General features: G+C 50.9%; 1 protein-coding gene across 1 annotated transcript in view; it reads right to left on the bottom strand.

Annotated features, from left to right (window-relative positions):
• Positions 1-27,127, bottom strand: part of adgrf3a (adhesion G protein-coupled receptor F3a) — a 171,178-nt gene that overhangs the window by 109,119 nt on the left and 34,932 nt on the right. Inside the window, exons 6-8 of the mRNA XM_072500692.1 lie at positions 20,845-20,936; positions 5,652-5,704; positions 3,647-3,792 (exon numbers count right to left, since the gene is read on the bottom strand). Of these exons, the coding sequence (XP_072356793.1) occupies positions 3,647-3,792; positions 5,652-5,704; positions 20,845-20,936 (291 nt within the window). The remainder of the gene's footprint in view (positions 1-3,646; positions 3,793-5,651; positions 5,705-20,844; positions 20,937-27,127) is intronic.

Raw genomic sequence — 27,127 nt, 5'->3', positions numbered from 1 at the left:
GAGGAACCAGAGTCATCTGGTACGCATGTGTTACAGAACTATGAGGACCAGTTAACTGATATAGACAGGGTTCCTGTGGAGGAACACAACACTTCTGATGAATTAGAAGAGGCCATTTTTCCGAAAGGGCAACTGCCAAACGTTGGTACAAAAGTGACATACTTGCCTGAAGGGTCTAGTCAATGGAAGGATGCAACTGTTATTAGTAGAGCAGGGAAGGCCACTGGAAAGTATAAACATTGGTTGAATGTACAGCATTCAGGGGAAGGAGTCAAGACAGTGGATTGGGACAACGAAGTTCAAAAATGGAGGGCACAGAAACGCAGTGCCAGTTCAGATAGTACATCGGATAGTGAACAGGTCCGCAGGAAAAGGTCAAGAACTATTGAAAGGACATCTCACAGCAGAAGGGAAAGATCAAGCAGTAGCAGTACAGAACGAGATACCAGGCGGGAGAGGGGACGTAGTTTATCAAGATCTCGGAACATGAGTAAGACTACGAATACTAATAGGAGTAGAAGCCCACATGCACGTGAGATTTTGGTGGCTTCAAATAAATTAGATGAAAAAGTTATCAAAGATGCTAAACAGCAAGAATTGCATAGTTGGAGTGAATTTGGGGTATACATGGAAGTACCGGATAGGAGACAAAGAGGTCTATCCCACAGATGGATTTGCACGGAAAAGGTTCTTCTGGATGGAATTTATATGGCAAAGGCCAGGCTTGTGGCAAGGGGATTTGAAGAAAACTTAGAAGATCAGGATTTAAGGGTAGATTCACCTACAGCAGGAAAGGTTATTTTAAAGATCTTCTTGGCTCTATTAGCCACAAAGGCATGGGAATGCAAATCTATAGATATAAAAGCTGCCTTTTTGCAGGGGCATCAGCTCCAGAGAGACAGTTTTCTCCGACCTCCTAAAGAAGCAGCTAACACAGAAGGGGTACTCTGGAAGTTGAACAAATGTGTATATGGATTAAATGATGCATCTAGAGTCTGGTATTTTTCGGTAAGGTCAGTTTTGTTAAAGTTAGGCTGTTGCCAGTTGAAAGCAGGTCCTGCAATGTTTTACTGGCACTATAAAGGAAATCTTTCTGGCATCTTTATGATGCATGTCGATGATTTTTTGTGGGGTGGGACTAGTGATTTTGAAGCTATTGTAATCTCTGGTTTGAGGAAAGAATTCAGGGTTGGAAGTCAGGCTTCCGGTGCATTTAAATATATTGGACTGGAATTGGACAGACTAAGTTAGGGGCAACTTTCCATCAGCAATCTTATTTGGAAAGCATCAGCCCAATAGCAATTAGTCGTGGCCGAGTTTCACAAAAGGACGCAATGGTTTCAAAGATAGAAAAAGAGCAACTGCGAAGTTTAATTGGGCAACTGGGGCAGCACGGTAGCCTTGTGGATAGCACAACTGCTTCACAGCTCCAGGGTCCCAGGTTCGATTCTGGCTTGGGTCACTGTCTGTGCGGAGTCTGCACATCCTCTCCGTGTGTGCGTGGGTTTCCTCCGGGTGCTCCGGTTTCCTCCCACAGTCCAAAGATGTGCGGGTTAGGTGGATTGGCCATGATAAATTGCCCTTAGTGTCCAAAATTGCCCTTAGTGTTGGGTGGGGTTACTGGGTTATGGGGATAGGGTGGCGGTGTTGACCTTGGGTAGGGTGCTCTTTCCAAGAGCTGGTGCAGACTCGATGGGCTGAATGGCCTCCTTCTGCACTGTAAAATTCTATGAAACTGAACTGGTTAGGTAGACAGACTAGACCGGATGTGAGTTTTGATGTCTTAGAGTTGAGTACAAAAATGAATGATCCCAAAGTGGAAGACATAAGAGCAAATAAAGCGTTGGCCAAACTAAAAATGCAGGAGTGTGTTTTGAAGTTCCCGGTTTTAGGTGGCCTTAGGCACTTGAAACTCATAGTTTATAGTGATGCGTCCTACGCAAATTTATGTGATGGGGTTTCAAGCGCAGGAGGTTTTATAATTTTCCTTTTGGGGAACAATGGTAAATGTTGCCCACTTGTGTGGGAAACAAAGAAAATAAGGAGAGTGGTAAAAAGCACTTTGGCTGCTGAGACGTTAAGCCTTGTAGAGGCGGTGGATATGGCCTTTTATATAAATCAGATATTGACAGAAATTTTTGGATTAGGGGATTTGGGTAATATACCTATTGACTGTCACATTGACAATAAATCCCTGTGGGAAAATGTGCACTCTGCAGAAAGTGTCAGTGAAAAGAGGTTACGGATAGACATCGCAAGTTTGAAGCAGATGTTGGACAGAGGGGAAATAACAAAAATTAAATGGGTCGACAGTAGCTATCAACTGTCAGACTGTTTTACGAAAAGAGGGATGAGTTCACAGAAACTTTTGGATATTGTTAATGAAGGGCGCTTGTTTCTGTGACTGTTTTTTTTCTTTCTCGCCAAACAAAAAAAAACTGAAAAAGGGGGGGGGGGGGGGAATCATGTGTGTGTTTTGAGTTTCTTGAAATTTTGTTTTCACCTAATTTTTTTTTTCTCCAAGGAAAGGGAGATTGTTAAGTAATGGGTTAAGAGACATTGCAATTAGTTGTCTCATTTATGTTAAGTATCCATTAATTGACACTGATATGTAAAGGGGCTTCAGGTGGCTTCTGTCAGGTGGTGTGTAGTTAGAGTTTTGTGCAAAGTCTGTTGGAATGAAATAAATGTGTGTTGGTGAAAAAGGAACAAAACGTTAGACTCTTCATATCACAGCAACTAAAAAGTCTAACAAGGGCAGAGGATCGCAAAAGCGGCACCATCCCTGATTTCGGCGCAAACGGGGATTCTCTGGCCAAACGCAATTTCGGCTTTGGAGACCGGAGAATCCCGCCCAGGTCTCTTTCCCTCAGCAGCCACTGCACCGGTTTCCCAATTAAAATTTTTAAAAAAACTACAACAAACCTCGCCATCAGTAATTTCTCCTGGCGGACACGGAGCATCGCGGGAGCTCCAGAGCATACCGGGTCTGGCCCGTGAATGATATGCCAACAGCATTTACTGTACGCGTGACATGGAACTCATTCACACTGTTGTCGAGGCACCAGAGCATGGCATTCCAACGGCGCCTGGCACCAGCCTCAATTTTCAGGTGATGCCTGATTCTCCGCCCGATCACGCCTCGCGATTCCGCCGTCGCTTGACGTGAATCCCACTCCAGCTCTCCGTGAGGCAAAGTGGATATATTCACCCAAAGAGAGGCATTCTAGTGAGTATATTTTTTTCCTTCAGTCTTCTGTTGAATGCAATACTTACAGGTGTGTGGCTAGAGGCAGTATAAGGATCATTTATCTTCCTCTTCAGATGTGAAAATGTCATGCTGGAGGCTGCTTTAATTGAACAAATGCACTTTATGTATGTAGTTGGTTCATTAGCTGCATGCTTCAAGTTAGTCCATAGTGCACCCTTTCTAACTAGGAAAACCCCTCCCCTTAGAGAGAGTCCCCGTACTAGGGATTTATTGATTATTCAGACCATGTGACTCTTACACAGTAAAGGCTGGTCTTAAAGTGACAATCACCACGACTTACAGGTAGCAACTCTTGACATTGCAGTAGTCACTTTCAGGTATCAATTATTGATATTGCAGTAGCCACTTTCAATCATTATAGCATAAGGTGCTTACCTGTTGTCTTCACTTTAAAGGATTTAAAATCCAACGGAATTATTTGATTGATCAGATTGGCTGCATCTCTGACATTGCGCATGAAACGTTCTGACTTTATTTCTCCATTGAGTGTAAGATTATAGTCCACTCTGCTTTCATTTACACTGTAAAATAGAAAATGTGAATGCCTTTTTAACCAAACATGTTTCAGCTGAAGAGGGCTTAATGGAGGGGATTTTAATTCCCCCTGCCTGATAGAAACTGGGCAGAGCTGTTTTAACACTGAGAAGCTGTGGTGTTCAGTGGCTCAGGTGGCCATCGTGCCAATTAGAATTCCTTTTGTTCAGATAAGAGCCAAAGTCAATTTTCTGCTGACTGGAACATCAGATGCTCTGACCATTAAAACAGGTCAAAGCAGAGGCGGAGGCATCAAAATGTGAATAAAACGATTCTGCCAGCGATGTTCGGGAGAGTAGAAGAGCATCTCCGGACATCCTACGCCTACTCCCAAGGTTAGTTCCAGCACCTTTCCATGCATTCCCCCAAGGGTTAAAGTTTCTCAAAATAGAATACAAAGAGTTCTCAAACTTTTGTTGCCTAATATTTTGACGCTAGATTTTATTTTTAAATGTAGAACAAAGAGAATTGCTGTTTCCACAACTTCACCCCCAAGCCCCAACCACCTCCTCCTAGCAGTTTTGAGGAGTTCAGATAAAATAGCAAAAACAGTTACATTCAGACTCGTCACCAGTGTCTCAAAAAGGAGGCTCAGCATCATTAGCAAAAAGAACACGTAAATAAAAGAAATTTTGAATTGATTTAGCTCAGGACTTAATTGTATCAATTGAAGCTAAGCGCAGTCAGATGGAGGGCATTGATTGGATCATTACTTAAGGACATATAAAGAGACACGCAGGTCCAGGCAGCAGGCAGTTAAGAGGGTCGCCTGAAGTGGCTGACTGCTATGTTCGTGGGGAGGGAGCGCACAGCGTCCACCAGTACGCTTCAGGCCTTCCGCGACCAGTGGGCCCTGCGGAGGCTGGGGCGCATCACCATCCCCGTAAATGTCATTTTAGCTTAGTTAGTTAAGTTTCCTTTGAAGATTTGATTTTTTTCTTGCAGTACACTACCAAGGGCTGTCACCCCTCTTTAATTTGTTCCTTTTATTGATTATTTTTTTCTCTATAGCATATAAAGAGATATATATTGACAAGGGGAGATAGTGGCCTAGTGGTATTGTCACTGACCTGGTAAACCAGAGACCCAGAGTAATGCTCTGGGGATCCAGGTTCAAAGCCCACCACTGCAGATGGTGAAATTTGAATTCAATAAAAAATCTGGAATATAAAAGTCTAATGATGACCATGAATCGATTGTCATAAATCCCACCTGGAAATCTGCTGTCCTTCCCTGGTCTGGCCCTACATGTGACCCCAGACCCACAGTTGCCCCTCAAGGGCAATTAGGTGTGGGGCACAGCCAGTGACACCCACCTCCCATGAACGAATAAAAAACAGTAGAGTCAGGATATATACACGTGCAATATTTTAAACGATCTCAAGTAAAATAAATGCAACTACTGTGGATACTGAAAATAGGAAATAAAAACAGAAATTGCTGGAAAAGCTCAGCAGGTCTAGTGACATCTCTTGAAGGAAGGCCTGAAATGACGGCTTTGCGATGGAGGGAGTGAGTTGAGGTGGGAGGGTCAGTTTTGCGCTCAGGGATCTGGAAGAATGAGTTGCCCTCAGGCTCTACTGAATTTAACGGCAGTAACTGACCACCATTTTTTGACTCTGACGGTAGCTGCTCAGATTGAGAAGCTGGCAATCCACCTCCTGATGATAGGTTGCTTATCTGACCTCTGAAGGAACTGTTCTAAATGTGCTTCATCTAAGGAAAAAAATTGTCAAAGAGGTAGAAGAAAAAGAAAAATCCCTGCAACAGCTGTCGAAGAGCCATTGCATTAGAATAAATGCATGCTTTGTAGCCATGAACTTTTATTCAATCCAGGAAAAATTACCTATGTGTTTTGACACACTCGAATCCAGTCAAGTTACTGTATGAACTGGCAAGCTGCAAACAGTGTAAATACATGACAGTTACTTTCAAAAATATAATTCAAATGTTTGTATTAAAATAAGTTATTGTTTTATACTGTCAATAAATATACATAGTTCAGAATACAATCCCATTAATGTTAACTATTGTACACATACAGTCATGTATGTACACATACAGGCTCCAATGCAGCCACCTGGAATTTTTATTGATTCTTTGATTTTTAATTTCATGTATACATTTTGGCAAAAGAAATGAGGAGAGGAGAAACATAAATGGTCCAATTTTAAAGCCGGTGCAGAAACAAAGAGACCTGGGGTGGGATTCTCCTTCCCACCAGCCCCGTTTTCCGGCACGATGCATCGGCAGCGGGATCCGCCATTCCGGCAGCTAGCCAATGGGGTTTCATATTGTGGCCACCCCGTGCTGTCGGGAAACTCCCGGGCGCGGATGCGTTGCCGCAGAAGTGGAGGATCCCGCCAACGGAGAATCCCGCAGCTGGAATTTGCCCAGACAAAGCATTGAAGTTGACAGGAAAGGTTGAGAAGGCCGCTAAAATTGCATTGGCTTTTTCAATGGTAGCGCAGAATACAAAAGCAAGGGAGTTAAAATAGAAGCGTTGGGCGTGATTCTCCAAAATGAAGACTAAGTGTTCGCGCCGTGCCAACCCGCGCATGCGCGGGGGACTTCTTCAACTCTCCGGCCCCGACGCAACATGGTGCGGGGGTTCTGGGGCAGGGAGCAGAACAAAGTAGGCCCGGGAGGGGAGAGGCTGGCCTGCCGATCGCTGAGCCCCGATCGCGGGCCAGACCTCATCGGAAGCCCCCCCCCCCCCCGGTGAAGGAGCACTTTTCCCCACCCCACAGGCCACCCCCGACCCTTAGCGCAGAGTTCCCGCCGTCAGCGACCAGGGGTGAACGGCGCCGGCAGGACTCTGCCGTTTCTGCGTGGCCGCTCAGCCCATACTGGCCGGAGAATTGGCATCCCGGCCGCGGGCCACTGCACCAAACGCGCCGGCGCAAATGGCGCCGATTCTTCGCACTTCGGAGAATCGCGTGCCGGCATCAGGGCGGCTTGGCGTGGTTGCGGCGATTGTCCGGCCCGGCGGGGGGCTTGGAGAATCTGCTCCAGCCTCCCTTCCAAGCGCCAATGGGGCTCCGTGCCAACCCGCGCATGTACAGTTGGGCAGCGCCAACCCGCGCATGTACAGTTGGGCAGCGCCAACCCGCACATGCGCGGGGGACTTCTTCAACGCTCCGGCCCCGACGCAACATGGCGCGGCGGTTCTGGGGCCGGTAGCAGAACAAAGTAGGCCCGGGAGGGGAAAGGCTGGCCCGCCAATCGGTGAGCCAGATTGCGGGCCAGACCCCATCGGAGGCCACCCCCTGGTGAAGAAACACTTTTTCCCGCCCCACAGGCCACCCCCGACCCTTAGCGCAGAGTTCCCGCCGGCAGCGACCAGGGGTGAACGGCGCCGGCAGGACTCTGCCATTTCCGTGCAGCCGCTCGGCCCATACAGGCCGGAGAATTGGCGGCCCTGCGCCACGCCAAACGTGCCGGCGCAAATGCCGCCGATTCTGCGCACCTTGGAGAATCATGCGCCAGCGTCGGGACGGCGTGGCGCGGTTTCGATTGTCCGGCCCGGCGCGGGGCTCGGAGAATCGCGCCCAATATATTGCAGATGCTAGCAATCTGAAATAAGAAACAGAAAGTGCTGGAAATACTCAGCAGGTCTGGAAACATTTGTGAAGGTAGAAATAGAGCTAATATTTTGAGTTGAATATTGTCGTGTTGGGTGTTCCGATGCACAAATGATCCAACATGGCTGTAGATGGTACAACTCTGTTTTATTGTCTAAACAACGGTAACAACTTACTGGCTTGGGTACGTGCTTCACCAGCTAACCTGTGGACCCAGCCCTATCACTATCTTAGTGAGGCACTCAGCACATGGTGTATGTCTGAGTGGCACGCTGTGAGCTCTGTGCTCTGAGCTGTCTCCTGGTAGAATGAGCAGGAACTGTGGTGTTCCCTGTTTTATAGTGCGTGTGCTCTCACTGGTGATTGGCTGCGATGTTATGTGTATGCTGGTTGGTCCAACTGCCTGTCCATCAGTGTGTGTGTGATTGCACCATGATATGTTGATGTGGATATCATGACAAATATGACATTTTTTCAGAACTGAAGGAGGGTAGAAATGTAAGAAAACAGAAAATACTGGACAATCTCAGCAGGTCTGACAAAGAGGCTTCCAGACTCGAAACGTTAGCTCCCTTCTCTCTCCACAGGTGCTGTCAGACCTGCTGAGATTGTCCAGCATTTTCTGGGGGGGGTTTCAGATTCCAGCACCCGCAGTCATTTATTTTTATAGGGTAGAAATGTGATGGGTGTTATGCTGTTGAAAAGAGGAGGGGGAGAAAGGACAAAGGGAAGATCTGGGATAGTTTAGAGGGTGGAAGAGATTGAATGACAAAGGTGCGATTGGAATAAAATGCAATGGGAGTGGTCATGGTTGTAGTCAAGAAGCAAGGCATTTGTCCAGAGTGAGTGTGAATAGCAGAATAATGAACAGCTCTGTCTGAAAGCAAAAGCATAAAGATCAATATTAAGTCTGGAACCTGGCAAAATATTATCAAAATGGGTTTGAATTTGTTGAACTCAGTGTTAAGTCCAGAAAGCTGTAAAGTGTTTAATAGGAATTTAAGGTGCTGTTCCTTTAGCTTGCATTGAGCTATGCTAGAATGTTATAGCAGGCCTTTGAGGGCAGGAAGATGAGAGTGAGAGCAAGGTGGTGAGTTCAAACTGCAAGCAACAGAAGCTCTGGATTATGCTTGTGGACTAAGTGGAAGTTTTCCGCAAAGCAGCCACCCAGTCTGGTGTTTGGTGTCCCCGGTGTACAGGAGACTGGATTGTGAAAGGTGAATACAATATAGTAAATCAGAAGATTAAATTGTTGTTTCACCTGGAAGGTCCATACTTCTGCTCTCATCCATTCCCTTCCCTCCCAGTACTGCAATAGGATTTTCCTTGATCTGAGGCCTTAATGAGGGTATGGTGGAGATTCAACAGAATATCACCAGGAAAAATGTACTTCAATACTGCATAGAGTTGAGAGAAGTTTGGGTTTCTCCACTGAAACCCAATAGGCACATAAGAACTAGCACCAAGAGGACCATGTGGCTTCCCAAGCCTGCTACACCATTCAATAGGGTTGTGGCTGATTGTCTATCTGAGGTAAACCTTCAGACATTATCCCCAAATTCCTTGATTCCCTTAATATCTAAAATTCTACCAACCTCTATCTTGAATAGGTCTGGACTGGAACCTCAATTTTAGTTAAGACGCCAGACTAGAACCCATCTGTATGCATTTGGTAAAACTGTAAGGAAACGATACTGTACCACAGGAGTGATGACACTAACCAGTAGACAGCTTTTATCTTAAACACTGAATTAAGCACATTAGCAACAAAGAAATAGGTTTAGAGTTAACAGGTAAAACATCTTAACTTGCTTCCTGAAACCTGCCTCTACATTCCAATTAAGAAAACTCATATATTTCAGATACCATTAATGTACAGTTAACAATCAGGTTTTACTTGCTTATCTTGGTGCAGAGCCCTTACAGAGAGAAACCTGTTTTTACAATCAAGCTGAAAACCTCCTGCTCAGCTTGGAACCCTGGAAGCAACTCCTTTGTCTAGACAGACATGGGGCGGGATTCTCCGACCCCGCCAGGTCAGAAAATTGCCGGAGGGGCGGTGTGAATCCAGCCTCGACGCCGGCTGCCGAATTCTCTGGCGCCAGGGTCTTGGCGGGGGCTGGAGTCGTGCCACGCCAGTCGGGGGCGGTCGGCAGCGGTCCCCCCTGGCGATTCTCCGCCCCGCGATGGGCCGAGCGGCTGCCCATTTTCAGCCAGTCCCGCCGGCGTAAATCAAACCAGGTCCGTACCGGCGGGACTTGGCTCTGCGGGCTGCCTGCGATCGGGGCCCACTGATCCGTGGGCGGGCCTGTGCCGTGGGGGCACTCTTTCCCTCCGCGCCAGCTGCTGTTAACCACTGACATGGCCGGCGCGGAGAAGAACCCTCCTGCGGATGCGCTGGGATGACGCCAGCACATGCTGGTGCTCCTGCGCATGCGCCAACTTGGCGTGGCGCCAAACCCACCGGCGCCGGCCTAGCCCCTGAAGGTGCGGAGGATTCCACACCTTCCGGGCGGCCTGACGCCGGAGTGGTTGGCGCCACTCCTCGGCTCCGGTATGGCCTGCGCTGCAGGGTAGAGGAGAATCACTCCCATTACGTACACCCAGCTGCACTCAAAGCACAGAACATTCTTTTGTCTCTTGTTACAAGACATGTCTTGATTTGTTTAGCCCGGCTCAAACTGTTACAACATTAGCTCTCTATATGCAAACAGGTGAAATGGCTTTTAATCACAGCTCGAGCAGACATACTGGGTGGGATTCTCCGCCAACTGGCGGGGCGGGCCGTACTGGCGCTGAGGAGTGGCGTGAACCACTCCGGCGTCAGGCCGCTCCCGGTAGGTGCGGAATCCTCTGCACCTTCAGGGGCTGGGCCAGTGCCGGCGGGGTTGGCGCCCGCCAACCGACGCCAAAGGGCCTCTGCTGGCCGGCGCGAGTTACGCATGTGCATGAGCACCAGCGTGTGCTGGCATCAACCCAGTGCATGTGCAGGGGGGGAATCTTCTCCGTGCCCGACATGGCAGACCGTTACACCGGCCGGCGCGGAGGGAAAGTGTGCCCCACGGCACAGGCCTGCCCGCGGATCGGTGGGCCCTGATTGCGGGCCAAGCCACCATGGGGGCCCACCCCGGGGCCAGATCCACCCGCGCCCCCCCCCCCCCCCCGAGGACCCTGCAGTCCGCCCACAGAGTCAGGTCCCGCCAGTAAGGAACTGGTCTAATTTACGCCGGCGGGACCGGCCGAAAACTGGTGGCCACTCGGCCCATCGTGGGCTGGAGAATCACCGGGGGGCCGCTGCCAATGGCCCCCGACCGGCGCGGTGCGATTCCCGCCGCCGTTGAAAAACCGGCACCGGAGAATCCCTCCTACTGTCTGCAAGCATTTTAATCTAAGTTTGAATCATATTATTTCAAAAATAGAAACTATCAGAGTTTCTTATATTTATCACAATGTACTCAAACACTGAGTATATGCACCCCTCTGGGGCAGAGAATTCCAAATCTCTTTGTGAAGAAATTTCTCTTTATTGATGACCTAAATAGCCGATTCCTTATTCTAAATCTGTGAGTCTTCTAGATTCCCCAGTCAGGGAAATATCCTCCCAGCATCTATGCTGCAGTCAAGCCCTTAAGAATATTATATATTTAATATGCAATCACTTCTCATTCATCCAAGCTCCAAGGAATATCGACACAGTCTCGCCTCATAAAACAGTCTCTTCATCCCAGGAACCAGTCTGGTGAAATCCCTCTAAGCCAAGTGTGTCCTTCCTTCGTTAAGGAGAGCAAAGCTGTATGTAGAACTCCTGGTGTGATTGAGAATCAGGAGAGTGGTTTAAACAGAAGCACGGCAGAGCAGCAACAGAGAAATGGCACGGAGGTTGAGGAGAAGGTCAATTTAAAGCAACAAGGGAAATGACAAGGATATAGAGCAAGAGTAAAAGTAAACACACCATAGTTCCAGGTGATTCTTTCCCTTCGAGGGGTGATTGACTGGTGGTGATTTAACCTGAGGATCACCACATCTCAGGTGAGGGGCAAGGTTGAGAAGGCAGCCCTTCATGAATAACCTCAGCTGGTATGGGAATTGTGATGAACGGTTACTGCCTTATCATCATGTAAGGTGATGTCCCCTTTAAGACCAGGCTTGGAACACTGGGGACTCCGCCTCTGGCTCCGCCCATCTGGGAGCCATACATAAAGGCCTGCCTCATGGTCTGTATAGCAGTCAGCTCTCGTCCAAATCTGTAGCATAGTTATTAGCCTAATAAAGCCTTCTTTACAGTTTAATCTCTAAGCATCATTATTGAGGGTACCTCAATTTATTAGGCTAAACTAGATTCAGGATGGACGCAGGCCTAAAACCAGAGAAGCTCAATCTGGAAGCACGAACGCCGGAGGCAAAGGAAATTTTAAAATACTGGCTGCGGTGCTTCGAGGCCTACCTGGACTCCGCAGAGACTCCCATCCTGGGGCCACGCAAGCTCCGTCTACTCCACGCCCGGGTGAGTCACAGAATCTCCGCCACGCTCGAAAGGGCGACGAGTTATGAGGAAGCGATTGAGTTGCTCCGCAAGCGGTTTGTCAAACCCGTCAATGAGGTGCACGCCCAGCATCTGCTCTCTACCTGCCGGCAGCGCTCGGGGGAATCGCTCGACGAGTTTGTTGAGAAACTCACCGCGCTGGCCAGGGACTGTGACCATCAGGATGTGACAGGGGAAGTCCATATGAACCTGCACATCAGAGATTCTTTCGTGTCCAGCATCCGCTCGACCTACATCCGGCAGCGACTGCTCGAAAACGGGGCAAAAGAACTCCAGGAGACGCTAACGCTCGCCTCCTCGCTGGAGGTGGCCCGACACAACTTGGGTACGTACCCCGCGGACTCTGCCAGCCCCCCCCGGACTTCCTCAGACTCGCCCGTATTACAGGCCTGCGCCACGCGGCGACCCGCTCACCATGGGGGCACACCTTGCTACTTCTGCGGGCAACGCCAGCACCCACGCCCACGCTGCCCAGCCCGCGCCGCGATCTGCAGCGACTGCGGGAAGAAAGGGCACTTTGCGAGGGTCTGCCTGGCCAGACCCAGGGGCCAGAAAAACAAAGAACAGCTGGCCCGAAAATCGGGCTCCCAGGCCCGCAGGCCTCGCAATGCTGCTGCGCACCGACCCGACACGTCCTCTTCTGACGCGTCATCAGCCTCGTGCGAATCATGGGAGCGGCCATCTTCTCGACCCGACACGTGCGACCAACGGCAGCGGCCATTTTACGACTCCGACTACCCGCGACTGGGTGCGATCACCCTCGATCAAACTCGGCCAAAACACCTGCAGGACTCCATGATGCAGGTCCAGGTCAAGGGCACGACACTGCATGCCTCTTCGACTCCGGGAGCACGGAGAGCTTTATCCACCCTGAAACGGTAAGGCGCTGCTCCCTACGCACCCATCCCACATCCCAAACCATAGCCCTTGCATCTGGGTCCCACTCGGTACAAATCACGGGGTACTGTATTGCGGATCTCTCGATCCAGGGTGCCAAATACACCCGTTTCAAATTTTATATCCTCCCTCACCTCTGTGCCCCCCTGCTGCTCGGACTGGATTTCCAGTGCAGCCACCGAAGCCTGACACTGAAGTTCGGCGGACCCTTGCCCCCCCTTACGGTGTGCTGCCTTGCGACACTGAAAGTCGCACCCCCCTCGCTATTCGCTAACCTCACTCCTGACTGTAAGCCCGTCGCCACCAGGAGCCGGCGCTACAGTGCCCAAGATATGGCTTTTATCAAGTCAGAGGTCCAGTGTTTACTGGGAGAGGGGGTCATCGAGGCTAGCAACAGCCCTTGGAGAGCGCAAGTGGTGGTAGTCCGGTCCGGGGAGAAGAAACGGATGGTCGTGGATTATAGCCAGACCATAAACCGATTCACGCAGCTTGATGCGTACCCCCTTCCTCGCATCGCGGAAATGGTAAATCGGATCGCCCAATACCGAGTCTTTTCCACGGTCGACCTCAAATCTGCCTACCACCAGCTCCCCATCCGACCAAAAGACCGCCCCTATACTGCCTTCGAAGCAGCCGGCAGGCTCTTCCACTTCCTCAGGGTCCCCTTTAGTGTCACAAATGGGGTCTCCGTCTTTCAAAGGGCGATGGACCAAATGGTGGACCAGTACGGTTTGCGGGCTACATACCCGTACTTGGACAATGTCACCATCTGCGGCCATGATCAGCAGGACCATGACGCTAACCTCAAAAAGTTCCTCCAGACCGCCCGAGCCCTTAACCTGACCTATAACGAGGGCAAATGCGTTTTCCACACCACCCGGCTGGCCATCCTCGGCTGTGTCGTGGAAGACTGGGTCCTAGGTCCCGACCCCGACCGCATGCGCCCCCTTAAGGAACTCCCTCTCCCCCGCAGCCTCAAGGCCCTCAAACGGTGCTTGGGGCTTTTCTCCTATTACGCCCAGTGGGTCCCCAAGTATGCGGACAAAGCTCGCCCACTCCTAAAGACCACCACTTTTCCCCTCTCGGCTGAGGCCCAATTGGCCTTCAACCGCATCAAGGCCGACATCATCAAGGCCGCCATGCACGCGGTGGATGAAACCATCCCTTTCCAGGTAGAGAGCGATGCATCAGACATCGCCCTGGCTGCTACCCTCAATCAAGGAGGCAGACCAGTAGCGTTCTTCTCCCGAACCCTCACCGCCTCCGAGATTCGACACTCTGCAGTCGAAAAGGAGGCACAAGCCATTGTGGAGGCTGTGCGGTGCTGGAGACACTACCTCGCCGGTAGGAGGTTTACCCTCGTCACCGACCAACGGTCGGTCGCCTATATGTTCGATAACACGCAACGGGGCAAAATAAAGAACGATAAAATTTTGAGGTGGAGGATCGAACTCTCCACCTACTCGTACGATATCAAGTATCGTCCAGGGGAGCTCAACGAGCCCCCAGATGCCCTGTCCCGCGGCACATGCGCCAACGCGCAGGAGGACCGCCTGCAAGCCATCCACAATGACCTCTGCCACCCGGGGGTTACCCGGCTCGTCCATTTCATCAAGTCCCGCAGCCTACCTTACTCAACCAAGGAGGTCAAGGCCATGGTCAGGGCCTGCCAGGTCTGTGCGGAGTGCAAACCGCACTTCTATCGGCCAGACAAGGTTCGGCTCGTGAAGGCCTCGGGCCCCTTTGAGCGACTGAGCGTGGACTTCAAGGGGCCCCTCCCGTCCACCAACCGTTATGCCTATTTCCTCACCGTGATCGATGAGTTCTCCCGTTTCCCATTCGCCATTCCCTGCACCGACATGACCTCAGCCACGGTGATTAAGGCACTGCACAGCATCTTCACCCTGTTCGGTTTCCCTGCTTATATCCACAGGGACCGGGGTACATCGTTCATGAGCGATGAACTGCGTCAGTATCTGCTCAGCAAAGGCATCGCCTCGAGCAGAACGACCAGCTATAACCCACGGGGAAACGGGCAGGTGGAGAGGGAGAACGCGACCGTGTGGAAGGCTGTCCTTCTGGCCCTGCGGTCGAGAAATCTCCCAACCACCCGCTGGCAGGAGGTCCTACCCGATGCCCTACACTCCATTAGGTCACTCCTCTGCACGGCCACAAATGAGACCCCTCATGAGCGATTGTTTCGCTTCCCCAGGAAGTCTACCTCCGGGGTCTCGCTTCCACCTTGGCTGACGGCTCCGGGACCTGTTTTTCTCCGGAGGCACGCGAGGAGCCATAAAACGGACCCCCTAGTTGAAAAGGTCCGACTGCTCCACGCCAACCCCAGTTACACCTACGTGGAGTACTCCGACGGCAGGCAAGATACGGTTTCCCTCCGGGATCTGGTGCCCGCTGGATCCTCCACCACAGACGCCCCTTCCCGCGCCGCTCCCCTGCAGGACCCGTCGCCCCCTACAACACACCCCCTTCCGGCCCTACCACCCGTTGGTGAGCTCCTACCGTGCGCCCCCCCTTGCGCCCCCCCTTTACACACCCCGCCGGCGCCGGCTCCGCTACCCCCGGCCCTGCCTAGTTCCTCTGCCCCGGCTCCACTACCCCCGGCCCTGCCTAGTTACTCTGCCCAGACCCGGACCGAAGCTCCGACCGCTGTGCTCCCGGATGTGCCCTCAACCGGGACGTCCGTGCCCGCCGCACCACCGCCCGAATTGAGGAGATTGAGGAGGACGATCCGGCCGCCGAGACGGATGGACCTATGATGGCACTTCACCCGCGCCGGACTCCTTTTTAAACAGGGGGTGAATGTGATGAACGGTTACTGCCTTATCATCATGTAAGGTGATGTCCCCTTTAAGACCAGGCTTGGAACACTGGGGACTCCACCTCTGGCTCCGCCCATCTGGGAGCCATACATAAAGGCCTGCCTCATGGTCTGTATAGCAGTCAGCTCTCGTCCAAATCTGTAGCATAGTTATTAGCCTAATAAAGCCTTCTTTACAGTTTAATCTCTAAGCATCATTATTGAGGGTACCTCAGGAATTGAACATAGTTGGCCGCACTTTGCATCGCAAAGCAGCTGTCTAGCCAACTGAGCTAAACTGAGATGGCAACTTGTGGGACTACAAGCAGTTTCCAGAGTTGATGTGCCGGAGACGCAGGATGCATAGAGGTCTGGGGTCTCACAGTGAGGAGGCGAGGGGAGGCTGAGGTAGCTGAGGGTTGAGATGGCAAGGACTGGTTCAGGCGAGCCCTGACTGGGACAAGTTTTGAGGCCATTAATTGATCACTTAAGGGCCTGAATTGGGGTTGCACTAGACCTCAACCCCTCACCCCACTTCATAAAATTGCAGACAGGTTGGGGCAGGTGGTAATATGACAGGCAGGCCATATGAGGAATTTGATGTGTCCCCCACCAATACCCCCTTCACCACCAACCCGCCTGCAAACTTGTCAGCAGGAGGCCTAAAATTCTGCCCATAATAAAGGTTAAGGTATTCAATCTGAATTAAGAAAGCACTTGCAATGAAATAGATGTGTTTGCATCGCAGATGAAAATAAATATCTTTGATCTGATAACCATTGCGGAGGCATGGTTGCAGAGTGACTGGGATTGGGCATTCAATATTTCCAGGGTACTTAACTTTTAGAGAGATAGGCAAAATGGAAAAGCTAGAGGAGCTGCTGTGATAATCAAGGAAGGGCTAAAACCAGTGAAGAGAAATCATCTTAATTTGGAAAATCAAGATGTAGCATCAGATGGGGTAAAGCTAAGAAACAAGAAGAGGCTGAAGAATGAGGCGAGCAGTTAAGAGGGCCCTTGACAGCAGGAGTAGTGTCAGAGTGAGAATAAATCAGAAAGGATAATATTGTAATTTTGTGGTTCTTCATCTTCATATAGGTGGGAAAATCAAATGTTTGACTAATACTCTCGGTGTTAAAGGTGTTTTGTGTAAAATTATTCCCATAACGTCAAATTATTGTATTTAGGGAAAGCCTAAATCATACAGCAATACTAACAATAAGTATCACAAAGATGATAAAGTTCATCCAAATCTGTCAACATCAAAAATATTGGTAACGCAATTGAATGAAAATATGCTTTGACAGCCGTGACAGCTTTGACAAAGAGCCATCGGACTCGAAACGTTAGCTCTTTTCTCTCCCTACAGATGCTGCCAGACCTGCTGAGATTTTCCAGCATTTTCTCTTTCGTGAATGAAAATATGTCTTTTCAAAGAAAAACCTCCACTCTTAAAATTCTAACACTGCCTCATTGTGTATATTCAGAACCTTTCTGATTTACTTGCCTGACTGTAAGATTGCCAAATAATTTAGCAGAGACTCAGATTATAGGGGGCGGGATTCTCCGTGAGCTGACGCTGAAATTGTGAAACGCGATTGGGCGGAGAATAGGTTCCCATGCCAAAATTGCGTGGGTGCCGATTTGCGAGGGTGCCAAAACGCAATTCCCCGTCACCTCATCAGTGGCGTCAATGCGGTCAGGATTGCACGTACAGTAAACATTGTTTGCATATCATTAGCGGGCCTGACCCGGTATTCTCCGGGGCCTCCGCGATTCTCCGCCTCCGATGGGCCAAGTTCCCGATGGCGCAGTCCACTTGTGCTTTTGAAAATCGTGACACTGGCCGGGCTGGCTGGGGTGGGAGGGGGCCTTGCCAGGGCTGGGGGAGGAAAGGGATGATGGGAGAATGGGCCATGTGGCCGGGCTGACCCCCCCCCCCCCCATTGGGACTGGCGCGGTGTCCAAGCACTACTGTGGACTGCAAGAAATCCATCTTGTTGCGCACCTCACGTTGGCCCCTGGTTCTGCAGGTTGACACCAGCAGTGTGGGTGTACCTACCCCCGCACCCTACCCTATGCCATAACCCCAACACCCAAAACGGCTGCCACCTGCCGGCGGGGCATCAGGCGGCCCACCCAAAGGCAACGCCCACTGTAGCTATTACCAGGGCACCGGGCAGAGGCCGCGGAGCATACCGCCGGGAAGGGCAGTGCCAGCCGATGGTACCCATGGTATCAGGGATGGGCACCAGGACCAGTGACCCCTTCGGTACCAGCTACCGACAGAGCCAGGGGTGGGGGGATGCGGGGGGGAGGGACATTTGGGGGCGGAGCCCGCAGTGCCAACTGAGGCCACCATGTAGTCCGCTGTACCTGGTTGGGCTGTACGCACCATGCTAACATGTTGGCCTTTCACCCCCTGCAGACAATGGATATTGGAATTCAACCAGCAATGGTGGCCTTCCTCCTAGTCGTCGCAGCCCTCAGGATGCCCTGTGGCTGTACAGCTGGGGTTGCTCGAGGAGGAGGAAACTGCAGCAGCGGAGCTTGCAACAGAGGAACAGGAGGCAGCCGCCCAGGATGCCCAACGGGCCGAGGAGGAGGAGGTGCCAAGGAGGCACCGCATGAGGCCTCATGTGTACCGGCAGCACCTATAATTCGAGGACCTGCCGGACCGGGCATGTCGTCAAAGACTCCGGCTGAGCAGAAAGACAGTGCGACACATTTGCCAGATCATGGTGCACCTGGCGTCACGGGGGTATGGGGTCGCTTTGAACGTTTACGTGATGGGGACCTTCCAGGCACCGAGTGGGGACCTGTCTGGGATCATACAGACTTCAGTGCACAGATGCATCTGTGTCCTATATGGCCAGGTGGCTCAATAAATCCACCAGGATGCCCCGGCAGCGGAGTTCGCCACCATCGGCGGGGGTCCTGGACGGGATGCATGTCGCCCTATATGCACCTGCAGATGACAGGCCGCTCTACCCAAACTGAAAGGGGTTCCACTCGATGAATGTGCAGCTGACATGTGATCATCAGCACCGCATTATAAACGGCTGAGCCCGTTACCCGGGCAGTGTGCATGACTTCTTCATCCTGGCACACTCGATGACTCCTGACATGTTTGAGACGCCCCCCGGCTGGAGGGTTGGCTCCTGGGTGACAGAGCTCTTCCTCTGCTGTCATGGCTGATGATGCCTATCCGGAGGCAAAGACCCGCTATAACGGATCCCATACAGCAACCAAGGGGTGTGATCGAGCAGTGCTTCGGCCTCCTGAAGATGTGCCTGGACCGCAATGGAGGGGCCAATCAGTATGATGCTGAGAGGGTCGCCCGCATCGTGGTGGCCTGCTGCGTCCTCCACAACATCAGAGGGGATGTGCTGGAGGAGGAGGTGGAACACCAGTCCTCGTTCAATGGGGGAGGGGGAGGATGGGCAAGACATGGAGCCCAGGCAGGCACAGGAGCCACACGACGTGTGCGCTGTGGCCAAAACGCACAGGACGCTCCGATCGCCTCCAGGTTCACCAACCTGGAGGGGGGTGCTGGCCAGGGGCATGGACACCGCATCAACCCCCCCCCCCATCCAGCCCGACCACCCCCTCACCAGCAACCCCCTCTATGATACATACCTGCTGCACTACAGGGGGAGGGCCCTGGGTTGGAAGTAACAGCGGATCTGGTCCATGGGATGGAGGATAATGACAATCTGCTCTGCGATGAGCTCTGGTGCTCCGCATTGTTTGACAACATCCGGCTCCTGTCCACGGCAGCATTTTCCATCACCTACCTGGGTGATCCCTGCTTGCGAGTTGGTCATTCCATCACATGGTCCCATCAAATCCCTGGGATGACGGTGGTGTGGACGGTCGGGGGGGGGGGGGGGGTGAGCCCAAGCCACCCACAATGTCTGCCCATCTCACCCCCCCCCACCCCCAACGTTCGGCCATTCCCCCCACCCACCTCCCATAGCTAAACTGTGCCCTGCAACTGTGCCAACTTAACTAGTGTCTACAGTGGCCTTATGGGACCTAATGCTATGGTCTTGGTGGATCTCCAGACAGTACTGCAGGAGTACAGTGGCCTGCTGTCATTCCTGCCCTGCGACATGGATCCCTGTTGGCGGGCATTTTCTGCGGCGACTGGGCCTTGTTGGGCCCGGCTGCTGCTGGGGTGTCCCAGGTGGCATGCTGCTGCCCTGTTCTGTCCACCAGATACTCCAAGGACTGGAGGGGGAGGAGTCCAAGGTGCTGTGCTGTTCCGGCACCTCCCCTGCGGGAGTCACCGGCCCGGGCCACATCACCTCCTCCTCCCTCGGGGTGCCCAATGGCCCCCGGGCTACTCCATGGGACGGGGGTGCGAGCGGAGCTATCCCCTGAGGCTGCCATGCCACCTGGTGCCACCAGTCCCGGAGGCCTGCTCCGGTCTCGACCAGGGTGTGCATGCTCACGGCCATGGAGCACAGGGAGTGGACCATCTTCGTCTGGGACTGCGTCACATCACCCATTGACTGTGCCACCACCTTCTGGGTTTGTGTCACCTCAGCCAATGATGCACATCTCCCTCTGGGACTGGGGCACCTGCCTCTGTGTTTGCGTCATGCAGGCCAGCAGCTGGTCAATGCTGCCGATATTCGCAGCTATAGCCTGCTGTGACTGGACCATGCTCAGGAGCGCCGCTGCAATTCCAGGTGGCCCTGGCATATGGTTGCCTGTGAGGCAGCAACCCCGTCCTGGGCTTCAGCCTGCACCTGCACAGAATGTCCCAGGCCTTGGACATGCTGATCCATAGCCAAAACCGTCACCCGCAATGTCTCCACCGTGGATGCCACCTGGGTGGCATGCATGGTCGGCACCACCTCCTGCTCCTGCACACGGTTGGACTCCTCCAGCTACACCTGCAGGTACTGGATGCTCACCGACAACCCCTCATGTAGTCCCTGGCTCTGCGACTGAATTTCCACAATCGATGGGACTGTCCGTTCCAGAAGCCCGAAACCCACCTGGACGGCAGAAACTTGAGGTATCGGTCAATATGATAGAAATGTCAGAATTGGTGACCTTTAAAAAATATATATAATTTCCTTATAAACTATTTAGACATTAGAGAATATCTTATCATCAAAAGTAATTAGAATTGGCTGTACTTACTTTTCAGAGCCGTACGAACTATATTATGTTGGAATATACATACCATTGTTGTCCAATTCACGGAGAGCACTAAACTGTTACATGGAAATTTGTTCATACAAGTTTCATTGATTTCAAATGAACCTTTTGCCGTAACTGCAACAAAACAATGGAACGAAGATATACTTTTTGCTACGACAGTTTTTTCAAACAGAATTTGGATCTCAATATAACTGAAAGCCTTAAATCCCAGGCTCCATTCCACCATGGAAGTTATTGGGCTGGATTCTCCGTTTCAGCAGCTAAGTGATTCCCGGGAGCTTTACGATGCCAAAATCGGTGAGGTGCTAGCAGCGGCGCATGATGAAACAACCGGCTCCCATGCCAGAAATGGCAGGAGAATGGCCCGGTCCGTGGCCGCGTATGTGCACGGCGGCAACCTGCAGCGGGTGTGCCGTACAACATGGCGCCAGCCGTGCGTGGACCCGACCTGCCAAATAGGGCCCCACTGGCCACTCCCTGGCCACCCCCCACCAGTCCCCCCAGCCCTCGCAAAAGGCCCGCTGGTCAGCGGCACGGCTCCCGGCCGATTGTGGCGGTGCTGGGCAGAGTCCGTGGTCGCCACGCCGGGTTCCCGAGTGCTCAGACCACACGCCAACCGCGCAGTCGGGAACTCGGCCCATCGGGGCGGAGCATCAGGGGAGGGCCTTCCGGTGACCCGGCAACGCAATGCGGCACGCAATGCGATGATGCCATTTCAGAGGGGGCGGAGACTTGAAAATCGGCGTCAAACCGGCGCAGCCCCTGATTTGGCTGTCGGAAGGGATTCTCCGCCTGATCACCAATTACGATATCGGCGTAGGGCAACGGAAAACCCCGTTCATTATGTTACAAGGCTCATAATTCTAATGCCTGGACTAGGGATTAGATTAAATAGGTGCTTTATGGCCAGCACGGACACAATGGGCCTCTTTCTGTGCTGTAAAAACTCTATGACTCTCATTATTTGGTGACATGTAGTTCAAATCCCATTACAATAACGGGATTTCAATTCCTTAGTCTGGAATAAAAAAGAACTATTTGTCATGGTGACTGTGTAACTGTCAGGTTGCTGTAAAAAGTACATTTGGTTCACTAATGTCCTTTAGGGAAGGAAACGTTGTGCAGGTCAAAGAGACACAGCCTGAGTGAGTGAGACACATCCAGAGTGGGAATTTGAAACTTGGTAATTTGGTGCAGTGAGGTAATTCGGTGCAGAGTGGGCGAAGGTGCTTTTCCCTACTGTTTTGTTCTCTTTCTTCTGGCCTGTAACTTTTAATCAGCAGGGAGAGAACCTGAGAGCATCTGAGACCTTCAGAAGGTAAGTAAGTGATTTTTACTCATTTTTACTTTTATTACCTTTTTAAATTGTGCGTGTGGGGGGGGGGGGGGGGGGGGAGGAACACTGAAGTGACATCACAAAAAAGCTGTGACCTGATTGGCTGGTTGGGAATCTACACTACATTTAATAAATTAAGCATTGGTAAACTAATTAAACATAATTACTTAATTATAATTTAGAGGGGTATCTAAGCCAGAGATCGGAGAGTACTGTATTTAGCTTTCACATTTATAGTAGAAATCTAGTGCTAGGAAACATATAGTTAACAGAAACTTTTTTAAAAAACTTTTAACTTTAATTTACTAAATAATTGACGCAATGTCAGTTAGAGGGGTGCAGTGCTCTGACTGTGAGATGTGGCAGGTCCGGGAGGCTTCCAGCGTCCCGGATGTCTTCATCTGCAGAAAGTGCACCCAACTGGAGCTCCTCACAGACCGCATGGTTTGGTTGGAGCAGCAGTTGGATGCACTTAGGAGCATGCAGGTGGTGGAAAGCGTCATAGATCGCAGTTATATAAATGTGGTCACACCCAAGGTGCAGGCAGAGAAATGGGTGACCACCAGAAAGGGCAGGCAGTCAGTGCAGGAATCCCCTGTGGCTATCCCCCTCTCGAACAGGTATACCCTTTTGGATACTATCGGGGGGGGGGGGGGGGATAGCCTATCAGGGGAAAACAGCAGCAGCCAGAGCAGTGGCACCATGGCTGGCTCTGATGTTCAGAAGGGAGGGTCAAAGCGCAGAAGAGCAATAGTCATAGGGGACTCTATAGTCAGGGGCACAGATAGGCGCTTCTGTGGACATGAAAGAGACTCCAGGATGGTATGCTGCCTCCTTGGTGCCAGGATCTAGGATGTCTCCGAACGGGTAGAGGGCATCCTGAAGGGGGAGGGCAAACAGGCAGAGCTCGTTGTACATATTGGTACTAACGACATAGGCAGGAAGGGGCATGAGGTCCTGCAGCAGGAGTTCAGGGAGCTAGGCAGAAAGTTAAAAGACAGGACCTCTAGGGTTGTAATCTCACGTGCCAGTGAGGCTACAAATAGGAAGATAGAGCAGCTAAACACGTGGCTAAACAGCTGGTGTTGGAGGGAGGGTTTCCGTTATCTGGACCGCTGGGAGCTCTTCCGGGGCAGGTGTAACCTATATAAGAAGGACGGGTTGCATCTAAACTGGAGAGGCATAAATATCCTGGCCGCGAGGTTTGCTAGTGTCACATGGGAGGGTTTAAACTAGTATGGCAGGGGGGTGGGCACGGGAGAAATAGGTCAGAAGGTGAGAGCATTGAGGGAGAACTAGGGAATAGGGACAGTATGGCTCTGAGGCAGAGCAGACAGGGTGAAGTTGCTGAACACACCAGGTCTGGTGGCCTGATGTGCATATGTTTTAATGCAAGAAGTATTACGGATAAGGCAGATGAACTTAGAGCTTGGATTAGTACTTGGAACTATGATGGGTGTTCCGCTGTACAAACGAACCAACACGGTGGTAGATGGTACAACTCTGTTTTATTATTCTTGATAACATCTACTGTATACATCTGGCTGTGGTTCGTACTTTACCAGTTAACCTGTGGACCCAGCCCTTGCACTATCTTAGTGAGGCACTCAGCACATGGTGTATGTCTGAGTGGCACGCTGTGAGCTCTGTGCTCTGAGCTATCTCCTGCTGGAATGAGCGGGAACTGTGGTGTTCCCCGTTTTATAGTGCGTGTGCTTTCACTGGTGATTGGCTGTGATGTTGTGTGTGTGTTGATTGGTCCGTTGATCTGTCCATCATTGTGTGTGTGTGATTGCACCATGATATCTTTATATGAATATCATGACAGTTGCCATTACAGAGACCTGGTTGAGGAAAGGGCAGGATTGGCAGCTAAACGTTCCAGGATTTAGATGTTTCAGGCGGGATAGAGGGGGATGTAAAAGGGGTGACGGAGTTGCGCTACTGGTTAGGGAGAATATCACAGCTGTACTACGGGAGGACACCTCAGAGGGCAGTGAGGCTATATGGGTAGAGATCAGGAATAAGAAGGGTGCAGTCACAATGTTGGGGGTTTACTACAGGCCTCCCAACAGCCAGCGGGAGATAGAGGAGCAGATAGGTAGACAGATTTTGGAAAAGAGTAAAAACAACAGGGTTGTGGTGATGGGAGACTTCAACTTCCCCAATATTGACTGGGACTCACTTAGTGCCAGGGGCTTAGATGGGGCAGAGTTTGTAAGGAGCATCCAGGAGGGCTTCTTAAAACAATATGTAGACAGTCCAACTAGGGAAGGGGCTGTACTGGACCTGGTATTGGGGAATGAGCCCGGCCAGGTGGTAGAAGTTTCAGTAGGGGAGTACTTCGGGAACAGTGACCACAATTCAGTAAGTTTTAAAGTGCTGGTGGACAAGGATAAGTGTGGTCCTAGGGTGAATTTGCTAAATTGGGGGAAGGCTAATTATTACAATATTAGGCGGGAACTGAAGAACCTAGATTGGGGGCGGATGTTTGAGGGTAAATCAACATCTGACATGTGGGAGGCTTTCAAGTGTCAGTTGAAAGGAATTCAGGCCTGGCATGTTCCTGTGAGGATGAAGGATAAATACGGCAATTTTCGGGAACCTTGGATAACGAGAGATATTGTAGCCCTCGTCAAAAAGAAAAAGGAGGCATTTGTCAGGGCTAAAAGGCTGGGAACAGATTGGGAGAATAGCCAATGTTGTTCCTCTGTTTAAGAAGGATAGCAAGGATAATTCAGGGAACTACAGGCCGGTGAGCCTTACGTCAGTGGTAGGGAAATTACTGGAGAGAATTCTTCGAGACAGGATCTACTCCCATTTGGAAGCAAATGGACGTATTAGTGAGAGGCAGCATGGTTTTGTAAAGGGGAGGTCGTGTCTCACAAACTTGATAGAGTTTTTCGAGGAGGTCACAAAGATGATTGATGCAGGTAGGGCAGTGGATGTTGTCTATATGGACTTCAGTCAGGCCTTTGACAAGGTCCTTCATGGTAGACTAGTACAAAAGGTGAAGTCACACAGGATCAGGGGTGAGCTGGCAAGATGGATACAGAACTGGCTAGGTCATAGAAGACAGAGAGTAGCAATGGAAGGATGCTTTTCTAATTGGAGGGCTGTGACTCGTGGTGTTCCGCAGGGATCAGTGCTGGGACCATTGCTGTTTGTAGTATATATAAATGACTTGGAGGAAAATGTGTAGTATATATAAATGATTTGGAGGAAAATGTAACTGGTCTGATTAGTAAGTTTGCAGACGACACAAAGGTTGGTGGAATTGCGGATAGCGATGAGGACTGTCAGAGGATTCAGCAGGATTTAGATTGTTTGGAGACTTGGGCGGAGAGATGGCAGATGGAGTTTAATCCAGACAAATGTGAGGTAATGCACTTTGGAAGATCTAATGCAGGTAGGGAATATACAGTGAATGGTAGAACCCTCAAGCGTATTGAAGGTCAGAGAGATATAGGTGTACAGGTCCACAGGTCACTGAAAGGGGCAACACAGGTGGAGAAGGTAGTCAAGAAGGCATACGGCATGCTTGCCTTCATTGGCCGGGGCATTGAGTATAAGAATTGGCAAGTCATGTTGTAGCTGTATAGAACCTTAGTTAGGCCACACTTGGAGTATAGTGTTCAATTCTGGTCGCCACACTACCAGAAGGATGTGGAGGCTTTAGAGAGGGTGCAGAAGATATTTACCAGAATGTTGCCTGGTATGGAGGGCATTAGCTATGAGGAGCGGTTGAATAAACCCGGTTTGTTCTCAGTGGAACGACGGAGGTTGAGGGGCGACCTGATAGAGGTCTACAAAATTATGAGGGGCATAGACAGCGTGGATAGTCAGAGGCTTTTCCCCAGGGTAGAGGGGTCAATTACTAGGGGGCATAGGTTTAAGGAGCGAGGGGCAAGGTTTAGAGTAGATGTACGAGGCAAGTTTTTTACACAGAGGGTAGTGGGTGCCTGGAACTCACTACCGGAGGAGGTGGTGGAAGCAGGGACGATCGTGACATTTAAGGGGCATCTTGACAAATATATGAATAGGATGGGAATAGAAGGATACGGACCCAGGAAGTGTAGAAGATTGTAGTTTAGTCGGGCAGCATGGTCGGCACGGGCTTGGAGGGCCGAAGGGCCTGTTCCTGTGCTGTACTTTTCTTTGTTCTTGTTCTTTGAAACCTACTGCCTTTGATTTCATAGGGTAGACATAAAGCAAATATTTAGTCTGGTTGGAGAGTTCAGAAGATGGCAGTGAGCCACGTTCTTGACAGCTGCAGTCCATTTGGTGTAGGTCCACCTGCACTACTGTTAGGCAGATTTATGATGGATGTATGTTTGGCCAGGGTATTAATAGGCTGACAATTTGGGGTAGGATTTTAAGAATGATTGGTGAGTGATTGGTGCTTGCCATTCCGAGAGTTGCCGTTTAAAGTGCCTCTGTCGGCTCTTAAAATACCACTGTCATTTCACGCTCACTTGGGCGTTGATTGAGAGTGGGCAGGACTGCCTTCTACCTTTGAAAGGAAGTCCCACCTGTGACAGCTATCTGCCAATCAGGTTGGCCAACAGCTCTCTGACTTTGGCAGGTAGAGCCCTGCAGTGGCCAGAAGCAGTACTGCAGTGTTCTACCTGGAACTAAGTCCCAGCACCATTGGAACGATAAGTACTGGGGGCCTCAGGGGCTGAAGGGCCAGGGTGCTACAGAAGAGCCCCTTGGGGAGTTGTTCAAGTTGGTCCATACTGCATATTGCTGCCATGGTGTGCTGGTCGTGTGGAGAGTGAAAGTTTAATGTGTTGGATGTGATGTCAATCGAGGGGTTTGCTCTGGTCTGGATGGTATCAAAATGTTTGAATTTTGCTAGAGTTGCACTTATCCAGGGAAATGGACAGTATTGCTTCATACACTTGACTTGTACCTGGTAGATGGTGGAAAGGCTTTGGGGAGTCAGATGAGTTATTCACCACAGAAT

Source organism: Scyliorhinus torazame, chromosome 4, assembly GCF_047496885.1.
Source record: "Scyliorhinus torazame isolate Kashiwa2021f chromosome 4, sScyTor2.1, whole genome shotgun sequence".
Lineage (NCBI taxonomy): Eukaryota > Metazoa > Chordata > Chondrichthyes > Carcharhiniformes > Scyliorhinidae > Scyliorhinus > Scyliorhinus torazame.
The sequence above is the reverse complement of the archived record's forward strand: the minus strand, read 5'-3'. Positions and strand labels throughout refer to the sequence as shown.